At 42.9% G+C, this 27707-nt stretch overlaps 2 protein-coding genes across 3 annotated transcripts in view; one reads left to right on the forward strand and one right to left on the reverse strand.

Moving 5' to 3' along the window:
• The window catches only part of TMPRSS2 (transmembrane serine protease 2), a 315898-nt gene that overhangs the window by 42670 nt on the left and 245521 nt on the right, over positions 1-27707 (forward strand). The gene's annotated exons all lie outside the window — the stretch shown is intronic.
• Positions 15183-27291, reverse strand: FAM3B (FAM3 metabolism regulating signaling molecule B). 2 transcript variants are annotated; one of them, XM_066177541.1, is made up of 8 exons: positions 27009-27277; positions 21751-21888; positions 20894-21017; positions 20144-20190; positions 18599-18649; positions 17842-17929; positions 16976-17108; positions 15183-15316 (listed from the first exon to the last, which is right to left on the reverse strand). In XM_066177541.1, the coding sequence occupies exons 1-8, from the start codon at positions 27025-27027 to the stop codon at positions 15227-15229; spliced, it is 690 nt and encodes a 229-aa protein (XP_066033638.1). In that variant the 5' UTR covers positions 27028-27277; the 3' UTR covers positions 15183-15226. The 2 variants fall into 2 exon arrangements, with proteins under 2 accessions (XP_066033638.1, XP_066033639.1); XM_066177542.1 differs by lacking the exon at positions 21751-21888 and having other exon boundaries at positions 27009-27291.

A 27707-nucleotide genomic window follows, 5' to 3' on the forward strand; every position in this document is an offset into this window, starting at 1 on the left:
GACATTTTCTACTGTCCCAGGCTGCTCCCAGCCCCAGTGTCCAACCTGGCCTTAGACACTGCCAGGGATCCAGAGGCAGCCACAGCTTCTCTGGGCACCCTGTGCCAGGGCCTCCCAACCCTCGAAGGGAAGAATGTCTTCCTAATATCCAATCTAAACCTACTTTCTTTCAATTTAAAGCCATTCCCCTTTGTCCTATTACTACCTGCCCTTGTAAAAATCTCACAGTCTTCTCACGAAGCCTCTCAGAAGAGGAGACACACCTCTGTACTGCTGTTCAGCAGATGATACCGAGGTAAAGCTAAGCTTAATTATTGCTGATCTTTTAGTGATTTGTTAAATAATCAATCACTGTGTAGCCTTAGGATATTTAGCACTAATGCAGCAAATGCATTTATCAAAGGCAATTCTTAATCTGTTACAGCTGTCACCTCAAACCACAATTCTTGACTTGACAAAAGTGTCTCCATGAAAGTCCTTGGAGGGGCTCTGTCAGGCAAATGTGAAATTCATACTGTGACAGCTTTGTAATAGCTCTGGAAATAATAATGCAATGTGTGGGGCTTTTCCTTTCATTTCCCTGTTTAGTGGACAGCAGAAATGAAACTCCTCACAACACAGCTGAGCTCCTCCTCCCTTGTGTAGTAAGATGTCAGAGACAAATGCCAGAGGTATTTGGAAATAATTGAGGAACAACTTGCCTTTTCTCCCCACCAAAAGGCATCTCACTAAGCCAGTTCACTTACACCTGGGGCAGAACCTGCTGGTTCAAGCTGCTGTGCCCCACTCCCACCAGTGTTGCCTGCTGGAGATGCTGGTCCTGTGACATCCAGGGGACCCTTTCAGCCTCCTCATCCCTCCATACAAAAAGCAAGTGGGTGAGGCCTCCCTCCACAGGAGAATGAGGATTTTTTCCGCCTCCCAGTGAGACTTTCCATCCAAGCCTGAATGGCAAACCATGTCACCACTCACCTGGGGCTGTGCTTTGGCCACCAGAGGCTGCAGGGTATGGCTGAGATTGTTGGATGTGGGTGACAAGAGAGCAAAGTGACACAGTGTCATTTGTCTGTTATGCACAGCTTCAGGACAGTTCCAAGTTGTTTCTCATGACCTTGTGGTGTTTTCTCAAAATCACTAGGTCAGGTTGCTTCCTCTTCCACTGTCTTTGCTCTCCTGCTCTCATCTTTTTGTGTTTTGGGTTTTTCCCTTTGTTGCTAATAGGCTCTAATCTGTTAAGCAACATCAGTATACTTTGTTCAGTCAGGGGCTTTGCAAGCTGGATGCAGATCCACCCTAGCTTCTCACTCCCTCTGGTTTTGCCCATTGTCTCGATTGATCAGCTGTTCTCAATTTCTGGCTGTTCTGGTGGGTTTCAAAGTGCCTTTCTCAGGTCCATGGGTCTGACTGCACAGCAATCACACTTCTCTGGACGTGTTACAGTCCTGCCTGCTTTATCTCAGCTGAGGTCAGGATGAAAGACACGGGAAACATAGAGTCGAGTTTGGTCTTGGTTGTTTATTATCTCTTATCTATTTACAGTATTTACAGCGTGAGCTCCAACTTGCCAGTTAAAGAAACAAGACAAAATTGAGACCTTTTCTTACCAAGGCTATTTAAGAGATAATCACTCAATACTAAAGTGACACCTGTATTATTTATGCTTTTGACCCAATAGTGACCATTCAAGTTTTGCAATGCAGACATCTTTCACCCAGTTAGAGAAAACCACTCAAATTAGTAAAGAAGAAGGAAGAGGAGGGTGAAGAAGAACTCAGATAATACCTTGGATCCTCCATCTTGGCTCACACTATATACCAAAATCCCAAACCTAAGTTTTCCCCCTGTGAGATCACACAACACCACTCTAACTACACACCCACAACCCCTGTGCTATCACAATTTTGGGAGCCTGTTCCAAGGCCTCAAGTCAAGTACGGTGCCTGCCCAAGGGTCAGAACCCCTCAGCCCAGAAAGCTTGAAATTTTCAGCCTCCAGAATTCCAACATGGACCCAGCCCTTTTTCCTGATTCCTCTCCTCACCTGGCAGCGACTCACAGGACTTGTTCTCAAGCTCTGGCTGTGGGTGGCAGACTGTGACACACAGCAGGGCTGGGCATGGGCTGCAGCAGGACACCACACCTCTAAGCTCTCCTGGCCTCTTTCACCATCCCTGTCCTTGCACTAAATCATACAGGAGATCAATCTGAGGGAGATTCCCAGTCATACTCTTGTCCCAAAAATGGCTTTTTTCACCCTGCATGCAAGAGGCTGATCCTCACACAGAGTTGAGGTATTTGCTTTTGTCTTGGTTTGGGAAGACAGGTATCTGCCAGGTAATTAAAAAAAAAAACCAAACTGCAGTTTCCTTTGGAATGGAGAGTGTAAACCCCCCCCTCCCCGCCCATTTTTTTTCTTTTTCAATTCTAAATTACAATCAGAGGCTCTTAGGCAAAGATTTGGGGAATAGGAATAGCAGTTCTTTACTAGTATGTATTACAAAGCAAACAAACACAAAAAAACCTCACCAAACAACTACAGCATTAATAACAAACGAAAACAGTACCAAGAACCTTGAGGGCTTTGTTTCACAAAACCCAGGGCAGTTTGGTTTCGGTGTCCCTGCAGGATCCTCAGAGCACCAAGCTGGAACAGTGGAAAAGTCCCGGGCTGGTAGCTGGGATGGCAGGGTGTCCCGGCAGGCAGGGGCAGGGTGTCCCGGCAGCGCAGGGGGTGCAGGGTCACGCTGCAGCAAGACGAGCAGCGCCCAAGAAACCGAAGGCGGGGCAGAGCCTGGCCCAGCTCCCGTGGGTGACAGAGAAAACTCAGGATTCAGGCCGAACCGGTGATAGTAGATTTCCCAGGACTGGATCCCTTTGGCCACAGTGAAACTCTTTCAGCCAGCAACAGCCGTTCTCTTTCTCTCCAAACGCTGGAAAAAGAAAAGCCCGCAGCTGCCTCAAGTGCTGTATTTTACCTGCATTATCTCCCCCTTCCACCTTTGTCCACCTTTTTGTTTCGGTTAAGTACTCTCAAGTATCTGACACTTGGTCTCCTTGGTAACTTATGGGGAGAAAATTCTTTAGAGAAAGAAGCAACAAACCTAACCCCCAACAGCTTTATTTACAGCTGCACACAGAAAGAGGTGCTGGGTGGCAAATCCCCAAAGCCAGCCCAGTAAATATCAAAACTTGTCATTATTTATACACAAATAAAGGCATTAATGTTCAGTGGCTACAAGTCACAGAGTTCTGTAATTAACTAGGCTTTTATGTTCTATTGATTGAATTATTCTCTCACTTCTTTTGCTAATTAGTCCTCATGCTCAGTCTTTCTCTTCTTTTGAGTGAGTTTTTAGGGTTGATGGGGGATGAGTCAGTGGCTGTGATCTCCCCTTGTCAAAATTACCCCTTCCTGATTTGATGAACAGGCCTTGCTTTGTTCCTTGCTATCCAGCATTATCTTAGTCAGTAAGTTATGCCTGGCTGCAGCTGATACATTATGTCAAGTTCCTTCTATTTTTTTTTTTTTTCCTACGGCTGCTGCAATTACTGAGACACATTAAACATAATTTATCTTTTAGGGAGTTGTTCATCATTACCTCCGGTTGAGGCTAGGAAGTCACAACAGCACTCAAAAGCCTCATTTTTTATGAACATCACGTGTTTTCCTGAAATTAATCACAGGGATGACTGGCAAGTCAATTGCTTTATGATTTTCTCAAATGCAAATATTCAGTGCTGCAATTAAGGCAAAGCATAACAGGGTTAGCAGTAAGAGAATGATAATAGGGTGAAGTAGCTTCCTGAAAACCCCTGTAAGCTGTTGTGACCATCCCAAAAGAGTGTCCCACCACTGATGTTCTGCAGGAATAGCTGCACCTTTCTTCCTGCTGTCAGATTTCCCCACCTGAATACTAAGACAGTCTGGCTCTGCTCATCCTCCAGAATACAAAAGAAATCATCTTTTAAATCCAAAGGAGTCGAAGAATTATTTGTCCATGATTATTTGTTTTATTGCTCCTAAATCCTATACCAGCCTATACTGCTGAGAACAAGGTTTCTTTGCTTGTGTCTGATTCAGACTGACCCTCCCCAAGCAGCATTCAGGATGTCAGACCCAGGTTCCTCTGAGCTCTGGTTCATGAATAAACAGATTCGAGCCTTCCATGCCTTTTCTTGTGAGATGCCTAGAGGTTTCTGAAAAAGGTTTTCAAGCATTTAACTGGCAGAGTACATCTTGTCCTAGCAATTGAAGGGGACATCCTGGCATACAGAAACTCATGAGGTAGAGTCTCCAGCTGTGCATTCCGTGGGTTGTAAGAATGGCTGTGAAGTTCATTTTCCTATTACCCCAACAATAGAATTGTAACTTCACTTAGCAGACCCTTGCAGTGGAGTTATCACTGAATGTCTGGCTCCCCTATCCACTAGAAATGCCTGGTTTCAGTTGTTGTATTGTCTTAAATTTCTGTCTTCTACTCTTTGTTTTCTGTAGCCGCTGCAATTACTGAGACATGTTAAAGATAACTGGTTTATCTGGGAGCCATACATTAATACTAGTGATTAGCTTATATATTTTCAGCTGAAACTTATGAATTTTCAGCAAAATTGCCTTTGTTATGTGATCAGTTCAGTTTTGTTTAGTGACAGGACCATGTTGCAAAAAAAGGAAGAACTCTGTGCAGCATGACTTGCTGTGAGCACTGAAATCAGGGTACTCCTTTCTCCATGTCAAGAGTTTGGTTCTGCTATTTTCTCCTGAGACAGCAAAATAAGAACTTGACCCCCTTAGTGGGAAATGTTTTAGTGTAAGGCACTGAAAACAGTTTCCATGTTTATGTAATGATTTCTAACAGCTTGTTTCACTGGCAATACAGTTCTGCAGATTAACACAAGAAAAATGTTTAAAATAGACTATGCAGAATTTCATTCAAATCTGAGAGTGCAAAGTATGTTTTGAAATAATTTTAATGAACAGAAAAAATGGGGCATGATGCAAAAGACTAATGACCGCGCATTTGTCAAAGCCATTTCACATTATAATTTTAAAATAAATCAAAATACAGTGTAAATGCAATAGCTGGCAGGATCATTCTGTGACGTAAACCACTAGAAAAAATTCTCAGTCTTGAAGTTATTCAGATATTATACTGGATGTTGTCTAGCCAAACCTTATAAATCAAAGTGATTCAGACCGTGTTGCCTTGGGCTTTATCCCAGTGAGTCTTGAAAACCCTCAGGTATGGAGACTCCACAGAATGAAATTCATTCAAATGATTGACTAATGACTTTTCTTTTCTTCTTCACATCTGGTTGGATTGTACCCCCCATATTTCAGCTCCCAATGTCTCTTATTCCCCCACTGTGCATCTCTGCACAGATCTCAGTGCCACCTCCTCAGCCAGAGGTGCTGGGGGGCTGCTACAACCCCACCCCCAGAACCACTCCCTCCCCAGTGGCCTGGCTGTGGCTGGGACACAGTTAATTTTCTTCCTGGTACCTGGTGCAGAGCTGTGTTTTGGAAAATAACGTTGATACTACACAGATGTTTCGTTGTTGCTGACTACTGTTTACCCTCGGTCAAGGACACTTAAGTTTCCAGTGCTCTGCCAGTGAGGAGAAGCACAAAACTCCAGGAGGGTGGAGCAGAGCTGGAGTGGCCAAAGGGATATTCCATACTGTGGAATGCCATGCTCAGGGTTTAAATGGGTAAAGTTAGTCAGAGGGGTCCTATAGCTGATCAGGGACAGGGTTGGCATCAATCAGTGGGTGGTGAGCAACTCACTGGGGCTTCATTCTTAAAAATTTTAATCACTAATTATTATGATAATATTTTACTTGTTCCGATGATTCAACTGTTCTGACCCCAACCCAGAGGGTTTTTTGTGATTCTCCTCCCCATCCCACTGTGGGGGTGACAGATGAGTGAGTTACTGCCTGGAGGAGCTTTGCAGTTCCAAGCTAGTGGAGACAAAAAACAGTGTGTCCCATGTAGTGGGAAGGAATGAGTGGTGTTTTGAAAAGTTTTAAAATAAATAGAGGAATGGAAAGGTCAGAGAGAAAATATAACTGGGGGAGAGTGCATGAAAGGGTCTGAAAAATACAACATCAGTGGGTAGAATGCTCTCCATTGTTCAGAGCAGAGAGAGAGAGACTTAAACCAGAGCCATTCTTTTTAGTTCCTGAGCCTTGTTCTTCTCTAGTAAGGGATGAGCCATAGGGAATTGCGTGGTTTGCTGTGTATGAACACTTCCACCTCTTCCTGCAAATCTCTCAGGTGTATTTGGCTGCTGTTTGACTTGCCTGAAGTTTGGGTCACAGTGTTTGACATGCAGGTTTCATCCTTACAATGAGAGGGGCAGTCCTGAAGAGTGTGGGGAGTGGGATGAAAGCAGTCCTAGTTCATGTCAGTAGCCGTCACTGCGTGGCTTCCTGTCAGTGACAGAGAGGGAGCCAAGAGTGCAATTTCTCTGTCTGTAGTTTGGTGGTTTGGCAAGGCCTGATTGCCTTTTGTAAGCTGGATATTGTAATTAAAGGGATCTTTTTCCAGTACAAAAATCCCTGAAATCTGAAAGATCCAAATTTCTTGAAGCAGCTGCTGACGTCATTAAAACCAGGGTAATCCCAAGTGCATTGGACTATCCAGATAATGGGTTTTCTGCAGTCTCAGGTCCTTCCCACCCTCTCCTAGAGGGTTGTGTCCTCTTCAGCTGTGTGCAGAGACTTGCAGTTCCCGTTACCTACTCACTGCCTTGGGGCTTTGCCTTCTTCCAGCTGTCCTGCACATTTGTTAGGCATCAGGCAGAGGGGTGGTTCAGACTGTGCAGAGCAGACACAGGGGAGGTTCTGGTTGATCACCACAAATAATTTCTTCACTGAAAGGGTTATTAAGCATTGCAAGGGGCTGCCCAGGGAGGTGATGTTCAAGAGATAACTGCATGTGGCACCCAGTGCCATGGTTCAGTTGATATTGTGGTATGTGGTCAAAGGTTGGACTCGATCTTGGAGGTCTTTTCCAACCTAGTTGATTCTGTGATTTATTAGATTTGTTATATTTCAAGATTTCTGGGCAGAGGGGTGGTTCAGACTGTGCAGGGCGGACAGTATCTCTCGTGCTTTTACTACAGGGATCCTTCCTCCCATCTGTCTGCCCTCCTTTCTGCCCTTTTCCCCCTTCTCTTCCCCCTTCCCCTGTGTGATCCTTGCACAGTTTCCCCCACTTGGAATTGTCCACCCCACCTTGGAGACAGACACATGCAGCTCATCATCCTGGAGACCCTGATCCCTGATCACCAGAGGGATTCTGCAGGATGCAAACGGACCAGACCCAGCTGTCAAGGTTGGTGTGTGAGGACTCCAGTGGCTTCTCTGGTGGACAGAAGTATTTCCCTCATTTGAGGGTTGAGCAGTGTTGTTTTTAATCCATAGGAACAAAATAGGAACACGTGAATCTTCTTGGGCTCCCCTACTGCAAATTTTGTGGTCATCAGAAGTGATTGTGGTAGTGGGTAAAGCAAAGTGAAATTCAAACATTCTGCTTGAGAGGCATGGAAGAGACTGTTATTTCAGTTGATGCTTTTTCAGAGTTTTTAGTAAACGTGAGGTAGAAACTTGGCTTTAACTTTTAAACATAGAGATTTATGTTTCCTTTCTGCTTTAAACAAAATATTTCCTTATTTCTCATAAATATTTATGGAGAGTCCTGCAGCTAGTCCCAATCTCATGTCAATTCCCAGGCTGGTTGCTTTTGGCCAGAGCTGGATTCATCAACCAGAGCAATGGTGCTCACCTGAAAATGCTGTAACTGTTGGCTCTGATCACAAATTGCCTGTGCTGGTGTGTTTGCCAAAGCCATTTTGCCTGTCTGGACACTGAATCTTTACCTAGAGTTTTTTCTTTTTTACAATATGAAAACCTCCCCTCCTGGCCCAGGAGTACCTTAAAAAGAGTGTCTAAAGCAAGGCAGTCTGAAGTCAGACCAGGAAATGACATCTGAACTCCCTCGTCGTGGTTGTCCACGCTCCTGAGTTTGTTGCATTTTTTAATCTCTTTAGAAAATGATGAAATTTCCTATTGTAGAGGGACTAGATGGTGCAAACTTCACTGAATAAAGGAGTAAAGATTTGCTGAGAAGCAACAAAGAGGCTAACCCACCAACAGCTGATAAGGTGATGTATTTTCCTGTCTCAAAATTTCAAGGTAATCAGAATCAAAAACTGAAGTAATGCATCAGAAAAGAAAGAAGAGCTTTAACTGTGCAATGGATTGGACACTTCCCCAAAGCAAACTCCATACAACAAGATTCCCAAAATTAATTAAATAACCCCAATGAGTAGAAGCTATCAAAAAAGAGGAAGAAGAAAAAAATGAAAAATATCCCCTCTCAAAGACAGGGATCATTTCTTCAATTTATATAGGACAGTGACTAAGAATTAAAACCTTGTTATCTAGAATATTAAACCTATTTGTTCAAGGGGTATTGAAATCATAATGATTTGAAATGATAATGAGCATTATGATGATGGCATTTAAATAGTTGCAATTGGGACATTTACAAGTAGTGATATTTTTCTCTAACCATTTTTCTACTTCCTTAGTTTCTGATAATGAAATGGAAGAGTGATATCTGTTAAAGATAAGGCAAATAAAGGCAGTTCCTCACAGCTGTTTAGCAGTAAAATATTGCCATTTGGGTGGGGCAGGGAGAGTCTGAAACCTAAAACACAGAATGTAGTGTTTGATTGTCCATGAACTGCTCAGGTGCAACTGGCTTTGCATGACCTTCCTCCTGTCTCTCTTTAATCTTGTTACATTAAAAATTACAGAGATGAGTTCCTCAATTCATAAAAATTACTACTGTCAACAGGAAATTAAATGGTAGAAAAGGATCTGGCAGAACAGTGGTGGGGGATTTTGGTATCCCTCAAGATGAATTAAGAACATGTTTGTGCTTAAATGCAAAAAGATTGAATGAACAATACCCAGAACAGAGTCCTACTGCCATAAGTCGTTCTGCAAGGACAGTGCAAAGACGTAGCACGGGCTGATTCCTTACATTTGCCCTGGTATCCATTGTGTGAGAATGGGCACAGGGCACCTCATCCCCATGTTCCAGCCCCCAGCACCAGCTCTGCTGCTCAAAGGTGGGCCCTGAGTGCTCCCATGGCACCACTGCCAGCAAAATGCTGCAGCCTTTCTTATCTCATCAGCCAGTGGAACCTCAATCCCGCACGGAGCAGCCCTGGCTCTGTCATCCCTGCCTCCAGGCAGTGTAACCCTTCCTTGTCCTCATTCCCTCCACACCACATCATTCCTTGCTCTGGAATGACCACTGCTGAGCAGTTACAATTTGAATTATCCCTCCTTTGCCACACTAGAAAACATGTTATTGACTTAACTAATGCTTGCTCTTTGCTATGAAATACATCAGTGACTCACTGACTCATTCACTTCACTGCAGCAAAACAAACAGAGGTGCAGACACCGAGCAATGAACCGTGAGAGAAGGAAAATGCTTTCCCCACAGCATGGAGTTGAGGAATACAATCAGTGCAGGCGGATCAGGGTGCAGCTGCAGGAGTTGCAGGTTGAGCTCTGAGGGGTGGGAGCCCCAGGCAAGAACTGGCACTGACCCTTTGCTCCTCAAAAGTCACCTGTGACACCAGCCAGGAAATAAACTGCTTTAAGGATCCAGATGCCTGGGTCTCTGCTGTGGGAAACCCAGGGCTGAGCTGCTAAGTCCACAAGCAAGCCATGTCATCTTGGGACTAAACATGGGATAACAGATCATGAAATTTGCAGAGGCACATCTGAATCCCATCAGTTTGTGCCTTATAAATGTTCAACAACTCCAGAAACAGTCTTTTTCCAAGGAACAACAGTGATCCCTGATTGATCACATGTATGTTTCACTGATGTTCTCTGGCTAAATTACACATATGTGAAACAAACCTTGTAAAACTCTAAATGCAAATTCCTCGGTGGGAAATTCCTGGGGCATTAGACATCAGTTTCAGCAGCATTAGAAAATATCCATAAACAACGAGTAAATATCCATAAGCAAGGAGTATTTGTGCTCTGCTGAGCAGGGTGAGGCAGCCTTCTTTTCCTTAGTTTTACTACATCCCTAAGGGAGTTAGAGTCGGCTCAGATAGATAAGGGACGTGTTGCATTCCTGCTGATGTGCCCTGCAATAAAAACTGTGGGAAACTATGTCTTAGGTAACTCCTGAGGCTTCATTTTTAGTTTAGTGATAGGAAAGCTTTAAGATAACAACAACAAAATAAAACCTCCTTTTTTTTTTGTCTGTGAGATTGTTAGGCAAGGGATCAGAGGAGTGCACCACTGGACTGGGGTCCTATCTGATGGGAATGTTACATAGTACAGAAGGGGTGAGCTGGGAAATTTACTTTGTTGAAGTTCCCCTGGGTATTTAGGGAAGTTCTGTCTCCCGAAACAAGGTTATTCTGCATGGAAGTCTGACCATCCCTCAGCCCCTCCTCTGCAGTGGGTTCTCAGCTGCCATCAGCTGGAATTGCACAGAGATGGTGTTTGTGACAGGGAAGACATGAACTTTCTGTGATTACTACCTGAAATGACACAAAAAAAGCCCTCACAATTCATCCATGTGAGAAGTAGGACTCAGTAAAGGAGAGATTGCTCTAAATTAACTTGCTGGTTATGTGCGGAGCTGCTCTCAGGCCAGTGCTGTAGTTAAAGTGAATAGGGATGCAGGGAGTTCTGGAAACCCAGATATTTTACATATCACTAATAACCACCAGTTGTTTATTTGTGCAGGAGCTGTAGCTGTGACCGTCAGTCCTGTCTGTCAGACTGAGCAGCCAGTTCCTAAACCAGGTCTAACTATAATGTATTTACACATGCACATATATGATGAGTTGTAAGTGAAGGAAATGAAAAGCTTGATCAGGAAATCCTCCATGTCAGGAGAAAGCAAGTCCCACAATAAATGTCAGATTCTCTGATCTTTAATATTGGACAACTGCAGAACAACTATGGGGTGTGTCTTAAAAGACAGACTTGTGATGAATCACACAGCAGCGACCTGTGAAGGGGAGGTGAACATTTGTTTTTTATTCATCTGTTAAAGAGGACTGCTTTCACTTTGCTTATAACATATCAGCTCCTGCAGCACAGTGAGGGAGAACTGATTTTCTGTTCTGTTTTATTTTTGATGGGTGCAGGCAAAGCAGCAGAGATCTGAAACTCTGAGACAATCCCAGGGCAGCCCCGAGAACCTCTGTGGGAACCAGCAACAAACACAGAGGGCTCCTCTCCGAGCCAGCTCCCCGAGTCCCTGCACCCAGAAGTTGTCACCCAAATATTTGGGGAATCTCCTGGGGCTGTTTGGACCAGCTGTGTGCTGTTCCCAGTGCATGCCTGGCAAGGTGAATTCCTCCACAGGGACAAGGGTGGCTGGTTTGGAGGTGTCCCTTGGTTCCCTAAAGAACCATTTGTCAATGTCGTTGTCCTGGCTGGGTGGCCAAGAGCAGCCTCCCACAAAACACTGCTAGGGAATTCCTAGGAGATAAAAAGCACAACCACATCAGATTTGTCTTAGAAGTACAAGGTTGAAATGTGTATTGCTTTTGGCTAAAAAATACCTATTTAAAAAAAAAAAAAAAAAAAAAAAAAAGACCTGCAGTGGAGACCAGGACAGGCAGAAGGGTCTATTCTTTGGATAGACTTTGGAAGAAGGAGCTGCTAGTGTAAAGTCTGTGTTTTGGAGGAGAAGATACACTTACTTTGATGCTAAAAACCTCTCCCAGAAAGAAAAACAAAATAAAATGAAACAAAACAAAAAAACCAAACCAAAACAACCAATCAATAAACAACTCCCCCAACTCAAACCAAAACAAAAACACAGCACAAAAAAAAAAAAAAAAAAACCCTCAAAAAACAGAGCAGAGAACTTAAAACTTTTGAGTCCCCAGAAATGAGGAACTGCTGTCACTCAAATGTTATTAAACCACCCATCTCAATCCCTGGAATTCTAGTCATTGTTCAGCATCTCACTGCAGCTAAGAAGAGATCAGATAAATCACAGTCATATATTACTTCCCTCCAGGCACTATATTTAAGTAAAAGCATCAGCTTCTCTTTGCTTGTCTGGGTGGATTGCTCTTGGTCAGAATTTTCCTTTAAGCACAGCCTGCCTCAAAAAGAGTATCTTTCACCTTTCTTTTCCTGTCTTGTATTTTTCTTTTAAACATAGTGGAAACTTCCAACTTTGAGTTAGATAACACTACACAAAGAACATGAAGAAACAGTTGCCACTGACAAACTGAAAATGTTACCTATTATTTGATCCATATTTCCAGTGGCTGCCATCAAATTGGACTGCCAGGGATCCATGGATTTTTAAGAGGCATGTCAGGACCCTGAAATACTTCTCATGCTCTTAAATGGAGAAATAAAAAAGGAACTCTATCCAGGTACTTTGTTCTATATGGGACTGGCTGTCATGTTAACACAGGAGGTAAAAATGGGAGCATCTGAAATGTGTTTCTACATGGGGATACGAGGGACCCTTTGTGTGGAATGCTCTGGTGGGGATATTTGAAATGGGAGCCCGCCTCTGGCAAAGTATAGCAAAGGAAGGTCTGGCATGATAGGGGCAAAGCTGCTGGTGCCCACCCAAGGTGACCTCCACCCACGTCTGTGGTTTCCAGTGTCTGCCCAGGACAGGTAAGCACGGGAAGGTTGGGTATTTCTAGAGATGCAGAGGATCTGGAAAACCACTGCTGCCACCTGCTGTGCCATCCCACTTCTAAATCCACAAACCCAGGCCCTGAGTAATGCCACAGCCTAAAGCTCATGGATTCCCATAGAATTTGCCCTCTGGGATTAGAAAAAGATGGATTGCTGTGCAGGCTCTAACCTTACTGCATGGTGGTGACCCCATGTGTGTAATAAGCACCCAGAGGTATTTCCCAGTACTTTCCCAGCTCAGAAGAATGCCAGAAATCACTTCCTGCCTGCTCCTTGTGGTTGGAAATGTCACCTGGCATGGAGATCATCGACCTCCACCACAGCAGCTACTGTATTCTCCCCAGATTAATTTTTCAGGATTAGGATTCTATGGAAAAGATTTTCACTTCTTTCCAGGAGGCAGTTCCTTTAAAAAATGTTCAAACTGTGGGTACAAAGTCAAAATCCCACTTTCAAACCAACTCTGCAAGATTGGTTCTAATCTGCAAAGTGATTGAAAAAGTGGCAAGTGATCACTTCTCCACGACTTCTTCAGATCAGAGGGTTGTCGAAGTACTTGAGAGTCCTCTGCTTGCCATATTTAAGTACTGTGCCATGAACAAATGAAAACAAAGCTGATGATGGCTATTCAGCGCTGCAGATCAGTCCAGTCCAGGTGACTCAGCTTCATCTCTGTAAAAGAGAAAACACCACGGAGTTAAAGACCGTTTTGCAGGAATTTGTGCTGTGAAAGGTTCTCGGGGTGGTTTGATCTTTGATTCAGATGACACAGGCGCAGCTTTTACTGTTGCAAAGAGTGGAACAGCAGCACAGAGTGTGAAGAACAAAGCAAATGTAAAGCGTGAGAATGTTGTACTTCGTGGTAACTGCGAACCCGAAATTGAAGTGAAATTTAATTTTAATTGATGTGAGATTAATTGTGGCCTGGAGGAGGAGGCAGTGACTGTCAGACTGCACAGAGCTCGAGGGCTGTCTCAGAGCTTGGCACTCTTGAGGACTGCCAGCCATTAGCACTGTAATTATGTTATTTTTATAATTCAGGCATGTAGCAAAGGGTGATTACGATGCAAAGGAATAAACGTCCTGCCAGTAACACAAACACCACCCGAAAAAAATTATTATTATTAAGAAGAATGACTTAATGTGGAAAAACATTGAAACAGCTATTGAAGTGCTCAGTTTGTATCCACCTCAGCAGCAGCAAGGTGCTAAGGAGCAACCACTGAGTCTGCCAAAGTCAAATTGAGTCAGTCTAATTTAAGTGGTTTTTTGGCAGTGTCCCTGGGCTATGGAGCAGTTTGCAAACCAGCAGCAGGAAACTTTAGGGACTGGTGAGAGACACAACACCAGAAAGCTGCTGGGAACACAGCAGCGACTACAAGTGGCAGCCACGGTTGGGGATTTGAAGCTTTCAAGCTTCATTTGAAGTTTCAAAGGGGGCTTCAGGCAGGAGCCACAGAACTAATGTTTTAATGTTGAAAAAAAATATGAGGAAAGATTAAAACAGGTGGGCTGAGTCTAGGGAGGAGAGAGTAGGTGAGGACAATCATCAGACACATAATGGAATGGTATAAAAAGAATAGCGATGAGTTATTCTCCATGTGATTGGCTTGGTCCTTTTTGGTTAATTCCATATGTTTGGGGAATAATTAGAATAACAGTGGAATGCTGCAGGAAGCAACTTAAGTTATGGTATCAGCCATATGGGAGACTTCTGAACCACAGGGGGGACAAACATCACTGAAGACAGTGCTTCAAAAAAAGGGAAACTGAATAAATGATTCCACAGCTTCCTTTCAATCATGTGCTTGATCCTACCATTAACATGAACAACACTTATGCTTGCATGAAGTCACTACACTTTAAATAAGCTGAACTTACAGGAAGAAAAAATAATTAAATGATGTAGATTTGCAGCTTAAATTTGACAAAATAATTCAAGTAACTGGACCTTTACATGTTAGCACTGCTATTCTGTGTTGTCAACACCACTAAAAACCAGCTCAGCAAATATATCAGCTCATGCCATACTTTCTCTGAACAGAAGAAATGTTATTAATAAACTGGCATCAAAGTTAAACTGGCATCCAAGTAATTTGCTGTGATTTTATATTACAGTTTAGACTTAGTTCTGTTTGCATATTAGTATCTAAAGGGAACCAAAAGAAAAGATATACTAAAAAGAAACAAGTAAAACCAGACCCCTGAAAGTATTAATGACAAGATGCACTCACTTTCAAAAATCCTGGCATTTTATGACTGACTTCCTGAATATTGCAATTCCAAACCAGACTATTTTATTTCCACTTCTTATCAAAATACCTGTTTGTTTTCAGATTAGAATAAAACCACAGAGAGGAAAAATAGCTTGAAACCTGTGCATTTGACCTGCTTTACAGTTGGTGTTCAGATGCTTATTGAGTTCTGGAGGCAATTTAATAGAGTCATAGATATAAAAATATAGAATAATCTTTATTAATGACGTATGCATTTGTTCACATTAGGTTTCTTGGGATACAGCCTTCTATTTGGATTTCAGCTGGCCAACCTTTGTATCTGTTCTTTGTCTGGTCAGAGTGGTTTATCTGTAAAAGTAAAACAAATTAAAAAAAAATTAGTATTTTGTTTTCTCTTTTTACATCCCAGTTTGTCAAACCTTATACAAGAGGAGGGGGTAATGAAGGAGGACTGGGAAGCTGAGGAGAATGTTGCACATCTCGCTTAACATAATGGGTGAAGATTCTGCCAGTTTCTCTCTTACACAGAGTGCTTTATTTATTTCACAGATGGCTGTCACGATATACACTAAATTAAATATCTTTGTCCAGTGGAAGCTCTGAAATGTGAAGAACACTGCAAAAATATTCTGCACCAGCACAAGCTGGGGGTGACCTGATGGGGAAGAGCTCTGTGGAAAAGGACCTGGGGGTCCTGGTGGACAATGACCTCTCCCTGACCAGCAGAGGCTAAAGAGGCCAGTGCTGTCCTGGGGTGCATTGGGATGAGCGTTCCCAGCAGGTCAGGGCTGATCCTGCCCCTCTGCCCGGGCTGGAGGCACCTCTGGCTGCTGTGTCCAGCCCTGGATCCTCAGCGCAGCAGGGACAGGAGCTCCTGGAGCTGAGGAAGGGCCTGGAGCATCTCCGTGCCCAGGAGAGGCTGAAGGAGCTGGGGCTGCTCAGCCTGGAGAGGAGCCCCAGGGAGAGGGGCCCTCAGTGTCCCTAGGTGTCCCTGGGTGTCCCCATGTCTGTCCCTGGGTGTCCCTGTCTGTCCCTGGGTGTCCCTGTCTGTCCCCATGTCTGTCCCTGTCTGTCCCTGTGTGCAGGGAGGGCAGAGCAGCCCCAGGCTCTGCTCCAGACCCAGCAATGGCCCCAGAGCCCCGGGCAGGGGCTGAGCCCAGCAATTCCCCTGCACAGGAGGCACAACTTGTGCCCTGGGCAGTGCCCAGCCCTGAGCAGAGCCCAGAGAGGCTGGGGAGTCTCTCCCTGGGGATATCCCGGAGCCATCTGGACACAACCCTGTGCCCTGTTCTCTGGGATGGCCCTGCTGGAGCAGGGAGGTGACACCAGTCACCCACTGTGGTCTCTTCCAGCCTGACCATTCTGTGATCTGGTGATATTCTGGGAAAAGAGCCCCACTGTGGAAGTTTGACATGGCTCTGGAGGGAATCAGCACCACCAAGGGACCTGAACTCTGTGCTGGGTTTGCCCATTTCTGTCTGCCTCAGTCACACAGGGGAGCACGACTGGGCTTACAGATGTCGCTGTAGGACACGAAAGAAAGACTTCAAATATTTCAGAAGGCAAAGAGCATAGAAAAAGAAGGCTTTATTTTCTAATTCTTACTACCTTTTATAAGGTGCTCCAATACAGACTTAACATGATTGGTGAATAGGAACGACACCTCTCTAACCCCACTGGTTAAACTAGAGAAACAGCAAAACACCACCTGGAGAAAGTTTGTTTTGAGAAAGGAGAGTTGTTTGCCAAGATTGTTTTGAGAAGAAACTTTCTTGAGAAATTTTTCCTTGGAAAAAAGTTAGCAGTTGCTAGCAGGCTAAAATCTCTCAGAGCCAGAAATATCAGGCCCACATCCAGAAACTGAACACAACAAGGGCACAGATGCAAACAGAAATCTCTGTGAAAGCCAGTATCTTTAGGCCTCCCACAACTAGTGGGCAAGTTATTCCCAAAGTTTTTTGTTTTCATATACAGGCAAAAATAAAGTGAAAATGAAACAAATCTGACCTTTTCTCTTTGGATGTTATCTGGCAGGTTGAAGCCTTTGGCAGCTATAAAAACCCAACTTGATCTGAACTTTATATTCTTGATTTCTTTACTTCCCAGATTTTCTACTAATTCTTTGGCGTAATCTTTCAACCTAGGAAAACGTAGTGAAGACACAAGCGTTAAAAGTTCAGGACGTGAAAAATGATGAAAAAGATCACGGCTGATTCATGCTTTACATTCAGCATTAGGCCTGCAGAAGCAAAAATGAGATTTAAATAGTCCGGAGAGCTGTGGTAGTAGCATGACATTGAATTCACAGAGAGAATTGAATTTATCAATTTTTTTCCTTCTCAGTAAGTTCCTGATATTAAAACAACCTGTTTGTAATAGCATAGCAGAAAGAAAAATATATCTCAAATATTTTCTGGTGCTTCAGTCCTTAATAAGGACAAGGGTGTCAAACGTGGATCAAGTCTTTTCCTGGATAATTACCATATCATGAACTCAGCTAAAAACCCTCAAAGATTCGAAAGCACCTGAAAAATCAGATTATGATGTTAGAAGGAATGCAAACTAGAGACATCTAGTTTATCCACACCTCCGTCCTAATTTGAGGTGTGGATAAATAACATTTCAGAGTTAAGTAGGTTGTGACCCAGAGGTAAAAGCAGTACCCTTTGGGGTGCTTTTAAACAATATAATACCTACCCATCCTAGGGAGCACCAACACACAGATATGCGCAATCATGGAAAAGACAAGGAATTAAAACTTCTAGACAAGAACTGAGAGAACAACTCTGAATGTAGAATGGATTTTACCATTCCTTTACACCAATTCACAACAGTAATTTCCCAGCTTTTTGCTGCTCTGCATAACCTCCCACCTGGTGCTCCCATCATCTTGAGTGGCCATCAAAAGGAGGGTCCCTTTTGGTGCACTCCTGATGAAATCCATCATCTGCTTTGAGTGGTCTGTGGAGTCAATCACACAGCTGGTTATTCATGGCACACACATCACATTCCTACTCTGACCCACGTCACGAGCATTTTTAAGGAGTCAGGAAATCAGCTTCCAGTTCATTCTGGTTCTCCTCACTAACAGGTAAGGAAACTTACCATTCAAAGTTCAGAAAAAGTGTTAAAAGCTCTTCTTAAAGTAGATCATCCTTCCAGCCATGTGGAAGGATGTTAAGAGACAGATTAGCAAAATTTCCTATGGTGATTTTATAACTATGATGACTGAAATAGAACAAGATATGTCAGAAAAAGGAATTTTGCTGAGTGAAGTATCTGGATGTCATATCTGGTAAAGTGCCATTCCTATCAGACTGAAAGAATGGAGACCAAAGAAAAAGACAAAACAAAAAAAGGGAAAAGAACAAGATAATTAAAAAAAAAAAGAAAAAAAAAAAGAAAAAAATATAGTTAACTATCTCAACCAACAGGAGAAATTCAGCTTTTCAGGCAAAATTTGTCATCATATCTGGCCAGAACATATTTTACAAAGACAGCAGCTGTTTGTTTCTAGCTGATCCCTTTTGAGACTACAAAGTCAAACAGGAAAGAGGAGAATAATTTTATGAATCTGTCTTTTTTAATGCTGAAGCACTAACAAAAGCTCTACTGAACTCTTTTCCTTACCGTGTGCCCACATATGAAAAAAATTTGTCGAACTGAATTCTCCTGTTTTATCTGTAATTAAAAAAAAAAAGTCTGAATATGAGCCAATATTATTTTATTCAATAGGCAAACATAGCATTTTCAGCTAAAGCTAGGCATCCCTAATTTTGTGTATTATTTGCTTTCTTTTGTTTGAGTTCTTAAATTGGAAGAAATATGAAATAACAAGTTGAAGATTTGGGGAGAATATTTTGTTTCATGTAGTCTCTGAGTCATCAAACATGACTAAAAATTTTTTATTACTTCTTACTTTAAAGAAAAAAATCATTTTTGGTGCGTGCTTCCATGTTTTTATATCTAAATATGCTATACTAGGTCACTGCCATAGACAGGAAAATTGGTTAAGCCTAAAACTATTTGAATGAGCTTAATCGTATTCTGTGCAGTGTTTGAGATGTTCAATCTTTCATCCATAAGACACTTATAGAGAACAGTCATTATATTGCCTGATCTAATAAGGGGACATGTAAAAAAAATATGTTTTGTTACAGACTGCTGCAGGATAATGGACAGATTTACCTGCTCCTATTTGCCACCATCTGGCTTGTGCATTCATGATGAGGATTTCTCCTCTTACTCTCATTTTTAACTCACTTTTATACCCAGTAAAGATTTTATGGTTGTTGGGAAAAAAAAGGCAGTAGTGAACTGGGGAAAAATTTGGAACAGATTCTTGTCAGTGGTTAATTTAACCTTCAGCAAAATCATACAAGTTCAGACAAAGTCAAGATCTTGCTTAGCAATACTGAGGCCAAAAAGAAAAAAAAAATGGAATATGTGTGTTTTGTGATCAAAGCCAGCTTGACTGTGCCTGTGAACTCCCTTTTTTCCCCCTCCCCCACAAGATTTAGGCATTCATTTTTCCCTGGACCCATTATTGAATACACTGCACTTCATCACCATTCCCATCTAAATCAAAATTTAGGATTTTTGTACCTCCAAACCTAGGATAAAGCACACTTGCTGCTTCCAGTGTCTTTTGCTATAAGCAAATGGCAGTTTAATATTAAATAAACTTTGAGTTTTTCTTTCTGTACCCTGAACAAGTCTGGAAAAGGAATTTGTACCATGGCAACAACTTGAGGCAGAACTGCAACTCTCAGTTCCTGCTCCCCCCTTATCAGTGGAGCAGCAGATATATTTTATCAAGGACTGAAGCTGCAAGTTGAGTCCTACTGCTGGAGATCACAGATATTCTTGCTGTGCTACAAGTCTTTTGTCTAGTAAGATACATTTACATCACATCTATGTGCACATTTTTCTATTCTGTTCTCTTATATTGATTCTGCACATGTTTCTTTTGTTTACCCAGAAGACTGTTTTTATCACACAGTTTTGTTTTTCTTACATTGACGTGAATCAAGTTTGCAATATTTTCCTTTCCCTTCCGTATTAGCCGGTAAAAAAATCCCACAAAACAAAATATCCAAGCCCCCCAAGAACACTGGTAATTTATTGTAGTACAAAAGTATGTCTCTCTCTAACATTTTTTTTTCTCTTACTTACAATTCACAATGGCAATGTTTATACCACTTCCAGGTTCACCTACAAGCCTGGAATTGAAATAAATACAATATCAGTAAAATACATCTGTCCAGCAGCTCTGTTGCAAAGTTATGTTTACCAATGCTAAGTAATTTTCTGATATTTATGTCTCCTTCAGTTATTTAATTCAAAACTCTATTGCAAACAAGAGCTTAAAAATCTTGCACAGTGTATCAGTCGATTTCCTTCAACAATGGCTCTTTCAAAATGAGCCAGATCAAGAAAATATTTTTTAACAGTGCAGCCAGAAAGAAAAAGGAGAAAAAAAACCCAAAAACAAAGCAAACAAGATAAAGTGGTTTTATGGCTGTACTCTCTGTGGATTATGTCTCCAGGAAAGGTCACTACAAGGTTTTGAAGTCATTTCACCTGTCCAGTTTGAAAAGCCATGAAAGAACCTGACTTTCAGAAGGTGCTGAGCAGTCAACATTCTGTAAATTTGCTATCCTGCACCGTGAAAATTAGAAGTCCTACTGAAAACTAATAATCCTCTGCAGCTTATGTAGAAGAACAAAGAAAATCACTGGAGATTATGTTAAAAAAAAAAAAAAAAAAAAAAAAGACAGAAGAAGAAGAGTTATTGTCAGATAAATCATGAAGTTTTCCACCTGGTAGGAGCTCAGTTGCTGCTTCTGCTGCTGAACCAAACCCAAACACCTTTGCCCACCATACAAAGCACTTGCTTAGGTGCAAAGTTAGAGTGGTACTCACTGCTCATCCTCAAAACAAATTGTAGCTGTCCTCTCTTTGCCACCACCACTGAGGATGCGATAGGCGAAGTTCCCTGGCGGGCAGGGAGACCAGTGGTCACACTTCTGCCTTTTGGGGGCTGGGGCTGCAACAGCAAAGATGGAAAAATGTTTCATTGGAAGCTGCATGAACAATTATTTCTACATGGGGTGAATTCCCCCAAGTCAACGTGCTAAACTCAAACATCTGAACACAGAATCTCTGGAGTCGTGGCAATTCCATCGCAGGTTTGTTTGGGCTGGAAGTTCTCACTGATTTTCAAATAGGTATCATTGAAAATAAGGTAATCATTATCTGCTCTTCCACATAAAGGGCTACAAGGATGAAGGTTTCCTACAGCTTGAAGTAAGTAGTTATCATTCTTATTTTAGCCCTTTTTTTGCACAATAATTTAGTCAGAGAATGACAAAAATATACACATTAAACCACTTGGTCAGAGTAGAGCTAAAGAATAATGAAAATTTACTCACAAAGTTTAGTTAGTGCTTCAACTATCATAAATATAAAGTACATGTGATAGAATCAAAGCTGCAGCTTTGTACTTTTAGGCCAGCAAACAAATAAGGTGTTCTTACATCACTGTTCAATTAGTTACCTTTGCACACCTGCAAAAATAGGCTGACATCGTGTTTCTTCAAAAACAGTGTCTAAGAAAAGGTTTAGCTTTGCTTTAATTAACTTTACAGTCAACTTCATTCTTATAATAGCACATACCAAATAATTTCTTAGCTCACAAGCCATTTGTTATTTAGCACATAAATACACAACATCAGATACAGTACAAGAAAGAAAAAAGGGAAATAAATACAACTACACACCCCTCAACACTGGTTTCTTTCCAATCTCTTGAAGTGCAGCAATAGACACTGTGCTTTGGGGTACATGAGCAGCAACAAAGTATCCCAAAGACCAAGCAGCCAAGGATATCAACAGGAATGCAAATAATCTCAGAACAGCTGTGAAAGGGAAAATAAAAAAGAAAAAAAAAAAAAAAACCCACAAAGACGTAAAAATGTTTTCATAGCAACACAAAAAATCTTGTCATTTTTTCTGGCATTGCTACCCAAACTGGCTGTTTTTTGTCTGATTCACTGTGCTAACCACAGCCTTCAGAGATGTGGCAGTAGAGTATTTGTTGCATTTCTATCTAGGACAACTCCTTTTTTTTTTTTTCTAAAACTTGAACTTCGAGCAGAAAATTCCCCCCCACATTCCCTTCAACCCACATCCAAAATACCCCAAAGAAATACAAAGTTTCACTCAATCCTAGTGGCATTTTGGCTCTGAAAAGTAAGTACCAGGTGCTCCAGAGGTGTTTTGGAGTTGCTATTGATTTTTTGAGACATGCAAACACTCCAGGAATGGTTTTAAAACGCTGACCAAACAGGGGATTCCCTGCACCCACGCGTTCAGCATGCTGGGTTAAAACAGCAGAAGGCCCAAACAATCCCTTTCACACAATGAGCTCTAACTGCATTCAAAGAATCACAAATTAATCAGGGTTGGAAGGGACCCTCAAAGTTTATCTATTTGACCTCCCTTCAATGAGCAGGGAAATCTTCAACTGCATCAGGTTGCTCAGAGCCCTGTCCAGCCTGGCCCTGGGTATTTCCAGGAATGGGGCAGCCGCCTCCTCCCTGGGTAACCTGTGCCAGTGTTTTACCACCCTTGGTATGAAAAGCTTCCTCCTCACATCGAATATTTGCTTCTCCTCAGCACCAGAAGTGCTAACAGGCTGTCCTGATGAAACACACCACCTAATTTATGGTGCTAAATGAAGAAATATCACACTGCAATAGTGGAACAGGCTGTTTTTGAGGCATGAGTCACTTCCTGATGGGCAAAGAACCATCCTGGAAAACAAGGGTCTGTTCAAGTCGAAAACAAGAAAATTGTTCACTTTATAGTCCTGAAAACTGAGTTGAACAGTATCAATGTCCAAAAATGTGCAGCATGTTTACTTTGCCAGTCCTCTAGAAAATATCTTGTATTATCTGGTCTGAATCTTCCTTATAATAGTTTGCATTCATAGGACATTTCCTTTCCTTCTTGGAACTGCCTTTTATAAACATTAAGATTTCTGCCCTACCCTTTCTCTAGAATAAGGCCAAATTTTTCACTTGTCATCCTCAAGTCCTGTTTTGCGAGTTCTGCCACTCCTGTGAATTCTGCCCAATTGGTCTGCATCCAAATTCTGAAAAATTCTCTAAAATGAACACACTGGCTCAACGCAGACATTCCTGAGCCTTTACTTCTTGTTTTTCATTCCAGAAGGAACTTAGATTTTTTTTTTTCCATAAAAGCTGACTTTATTGGCTCAAGTTCTGTTGATAATCCACTGTAAAAATTAGATCTTTCCTCTCTAGCTACTCCCTATTTGTATTTGTCCACGTGGTTATTCCTGCATTCTCCCAGCTTTAAAAATAAAAAAGCTCAATGAAACATTGCAGAAACATTTGTGTGACTGCAGGGAAAATATTGTGAGAAACCTGCTGTGTTTTCAACAAAGGATTGAGAAAGTAATATAATGGATCTTCAGATATTATAAATTTCTTTACGTATTACCCATGAGAAATCTCAGAAATCTCTCACTCCATGAGTAGTGGTGCAAACCCACACTAAAATAATACTGAAATTACTCTGACACTTCAGTTGTGCAGTGATGCGAACACAAACACTGACAAAGTCCACAAATCAGGAAGTTGCTGAAACCAAGAAGAATGACACCAATCTTTGCTTTTTTAATATTAAAAAAAATTACCAGATTTATAAGCAAAATATATTTAACTTGTAAAGGAGGCCAAGTCACAAGTTTCAAAGACAAAACCCAGGAAGAATGAAGTGAAAATGACAATTTTATTGAGAGATTTCAATGACTATTTTTGGAGAGGGGATGGGGTGTTTTGCATTGCAAAGATCCATGAGAGCACCAGTCAGGTTTTGTTTTGCTCATTTCACTGTTAGCTTGGCAGGTTTACCTTTAAAATGCATTTGCAGTAATTTTCATCATTACCATGGAGCAAACTCCGTTGCAAAACAGACTCAAAAATGCAGCATTTAACCTAAATAGAAGAGAGAGTACAAATGTCTGACTGCTGCTATGCCTGATGTTATTCCCTGGTGGCTGGGAAAATCATGGAACAGATCATCCTGAGTGTGATCACGTGGCACAAACAGGATAACCAAGGGATCAGCATGGGTTTAGGAAAGGCAGGTACTGCCTGACCTGATCTCCTTTTATGACCAGGTGACCCCCGTGGGGAATGCGTGTCCCTGGACTTCAGCAAAGCCTTTGACACCATCTCCCACAGGATCTCCTGGAAAAGCTGCAGCCCAGAGCCTGACAGGTGCATCTTCCCCGGGTTAAGAATTGTCTGCATGGCCAAGCTCAGAGGGTGGTGGGGAATGGTGCCATGTTGGAACCCTGGACACTGAGAATTAAACTTTCTGTGCTGACAGGCACTGACCCCCAAGAAAACGCTTCATTCCACCTGAGGCCTTGGAAGAGGCTTCCAAAATTGAGTGACAGCACTGGGATTACAGGTGTGTAGTTCGACAGAAGTGTGTGATATCACGTGGAAAACTTAGAGTTTAAGGTTTTAGAATATAGTAATATATTTATATATAGAGCAAGATGGAGGTTTTAGGGCGTGGGCTCAGTCCTTCTTCTTCACCTTCTTCTTCCTGGGTTTAGGTGGTATCTTGTAATTGGGTAGAAAAATCCACATTGCGGGCAATGGGTGTTTGGTTATTGGGTTAAAAGTAAAAATAATTTAGGTGTCATTTCATAATTGGACAGTTTATCCCTAAAAGGCCTTGTAGAGAGAGAGAGACAACTCCATTTTTAGTTTGTTAACTAGAAGTGCTGTAGAACTCATGGTTTGTAAAACTGTAATGTAGATAAGAATTATTAAACGTCTGAGTCTGAACAAGAAATACCGTCTGGCACATTTAATCCCAACTCTGGCAAAAAGAAGATAAAACGTAACAGTGCCACACCCAGCCGGTGTTCAGTCATGAGTGGTGTCCCCAGGATCAACTTTGGGGGCCAGTGCCTTTATTGATAATCTGGGTGAGGGGATCAAGGGCACTGACCAGTCAGTTTGCAGACAACACAAAGTTGGGTGGGAGTGTGGATCTGCTGGAGGGCAGGAAGGCTCTGCAGAGGGATGTGGGCAGGCTGGATCGATGGACTGAAGCTTGGACCAGGATTTGTGTGGCCACAGGACCAGGACCCACCTGTACTGGGCACTGGTGAGGCCACACCTCAAATCCTGTGTCCAGTTCTGGGCTCCTCACTACAAGAGAGGCACTGAGGGGCTGGAGTGTGTCCAGAATGGAGCTGGGGAAGGGGCTGGAGCCCCAGGAGGGGCTGAGGGAGCTGGGCAAGGGGCTGAGCCTGGAGAACAGGAGGCTCAGGGGGGACCTGGTGGCTCTGCACAAGTCCCTGCCAGGAGGGGACAGCCGGGGGGGTCGGGCTCTGCTCCCAGGGAACAGGGGACAGGAGGAGAGGGAACGGCCTCAGGCTGGCCCAGGGGAGGCTCAGCTTGGCCAGCAGCAGGAATTTCCCCATGGAAAGGGTGCTCAGGCCTTGGCAGGGGGCTGCCCAGGGAGCTTTGGAGTGCCCATCCCTGGAGGAGTTCAAGAAACAACTCAGTGTGGCACTTGGTGCTACTCTAGTTCACAGGGTGGTGATCAGGTAAAGGTTGGATTTGATGATCTTGGCGGTTTTCCCCCAACCTAAGTAGTTCTGTGATTCTATAATATATTCTATATTTTACTTAGAACACAGGCTTGTTAAATGTTTTCTGAAATATGCCTTTTAAGGCTCAAGGAATACGTTTACCAACTCTCCTGTGCAGTTTGTGCATGGTTCTGAAATCTCATGGAATATTTTCACCGCCAACCAACTTTCAGTTTTGCTTTCTGGGACTCAGAAGGCATCAAGAGACGTCACTGCTGGGGTCCAGCTGGTTCTCTTAGGTTTACTGAGGTTATTTATCCCGCACACATACATTCATTTTTGGGTTTCTCCACAGACACGTGCAAACCTCTACATAATTAACACCAAAGCCATAAAATCAAAGTTAAGATAGTGAAGAGAGCTTAATATTTGTGATTAAGCAGGTAAGAGTTATAAAGCACAAAGTCCAGCCTACATGCAGGAAACTCAGACTCGGCTTTTGTTGATATTGGTGGCTGTGGTTGCTCAGCACCAAGGAGCAGTGTGGGGACAGTGAGCTGCAGAGCTTGTTGCTGTGCCTCCCTCACTCCATTTCTGCCACGGAGGAGCTCCCTGAGAGTTACAGCAGAGTCACTGTCATGAGGCAGAGACACTCAGCAATACTCACAGGGCCAGGCAGAGAAGGTGGAAGAGAGAAGCCAGGAGGATGGACAGTCAGCATGGAGGTGTGGCAGGACGTGTAAAACAGCAGAGCAAAAGGGAAAGATGACCGAATCACAGAATATCCCGAGTTTAAAGGGACCCACAAGGATCATGCAGTCCAACTCCTGGCCCAGCACAGGATAACCAAACAATCCCACCCCTGTGCCTGAGAGCATTGCCCAGATCCCTCTTGAGCTCTGTCAGGTTTAGTGTTTCCCACTTCCCCGGGGAGCTGTTCCAATGCCCAGCCACCCTCTGGGGGAAAAACCTTTCCCTGATATCCAACCTAAACCTCCCCTGAGAGAGTTTCCTGCCATTCCCTCGGGTCCTGGGCCAGCAGTCCCACCTTTCAGCAGCTCCCAATTTCCCTTGTCCCTCAGGTGCTCCCTGGCAGCAACTAAATCACTAAATGTAAGCCCAGTATTGGGTTATTCTGTTTTTAGCTGGTTCCGAACCCCCACGCAGCTACCCATCGCTAATATACACACCCACCCGCACGCAGCTGGCCTTGAACAGAGGAGAAAAAAAAAAAAAAAGAAAAGAAAAAAAAAAATATATTTCAGACTTTAAGAGCATGAATTATTCCAGAGTAAGAGGTGGGTTGAGCAGTCATCACCCCTCTCGCCCCTTCCCCTTGGCGAGGGGGGGTCTCGTCCCGCCCGGAGCGGCTCCGGGTCGCATCCTACTCACAGTGCCGGCCCAGCTTCATTATTCCTCCCCCTCCTGCTCCTTCTCCTGCTCGTCCCTCTCCCGGCCTCGCACTGACAGCACCGGGAAGGGGAGCGGCCGCCTGTCAGCGCCGGACCGCCCCGATTAAAGTTAAAAATCTCCAAACTGTTCTCCGCAGAGAGCACACAGCTGGCCGGCGGGACGGAAGGAGGGCTCCTCTGCCACTCTTCAGCCCGTTCGGAAAGCTGGACTTCTTTCTTTCTTTCTTTCTTTCTTTCTTTCTTTCTTTCTTTCTTTCTTTCTTTCTTTCTTTCTTTCTTTCTTTCTTTCTTTCTTTCTTTCTTTCTTTCTTTCTTTCTTTCTTTCTTTCTTTCTTTCTTTCTTTCTTTCTTTCTTTCTTTCTTTCTTTCTTTCTTTCTTCTTTCTTTCCTTCTTTCTTTCCTTCTTTCTTTCCTTCTTTCTTTCCTTCTTTCTTTCTTTCTTTCTTTCTTTCTTTCTTTCTTTCTTTCTTTCTTTCTTTTCTTTCTTTCTTTCTTTCTTTCTTTCTTTCTTTCTTTCTTTCTTTCTTTCTCTTTCTTCCTTCCTTCTCCTTCCTTCTCCTTCCTTTTCCTTCCTTCCTCTTCCTTCCTTCCTTCCTTCCTTCCTTCCTTCCTTCCTTCCTTCCTTCCTTCCTTCCTTCCTTCCTTCCTTCCTTCCTTCCTTCCTTCCTTCCTTCCTTCC

The sequence above is a fragment of the Chamaea fasciata genome, unplaced genomic scaffold (assembly GCF_029207755.1).
Source record: "Chamaea fasciata isolate MVZ Bird 193981 ecotype frontalis unplaced genomic scaffold, bChaFas1.0.hap1 SCAF_2, whole genome shotgun sequence".
In the NCBI taxonomy this organism is placed as follows: Eukaryota; Metazoa; Chordata; class Aves; order Passeriformes; family Sylviidae; genus Chamaea; species Chamaea fasciata.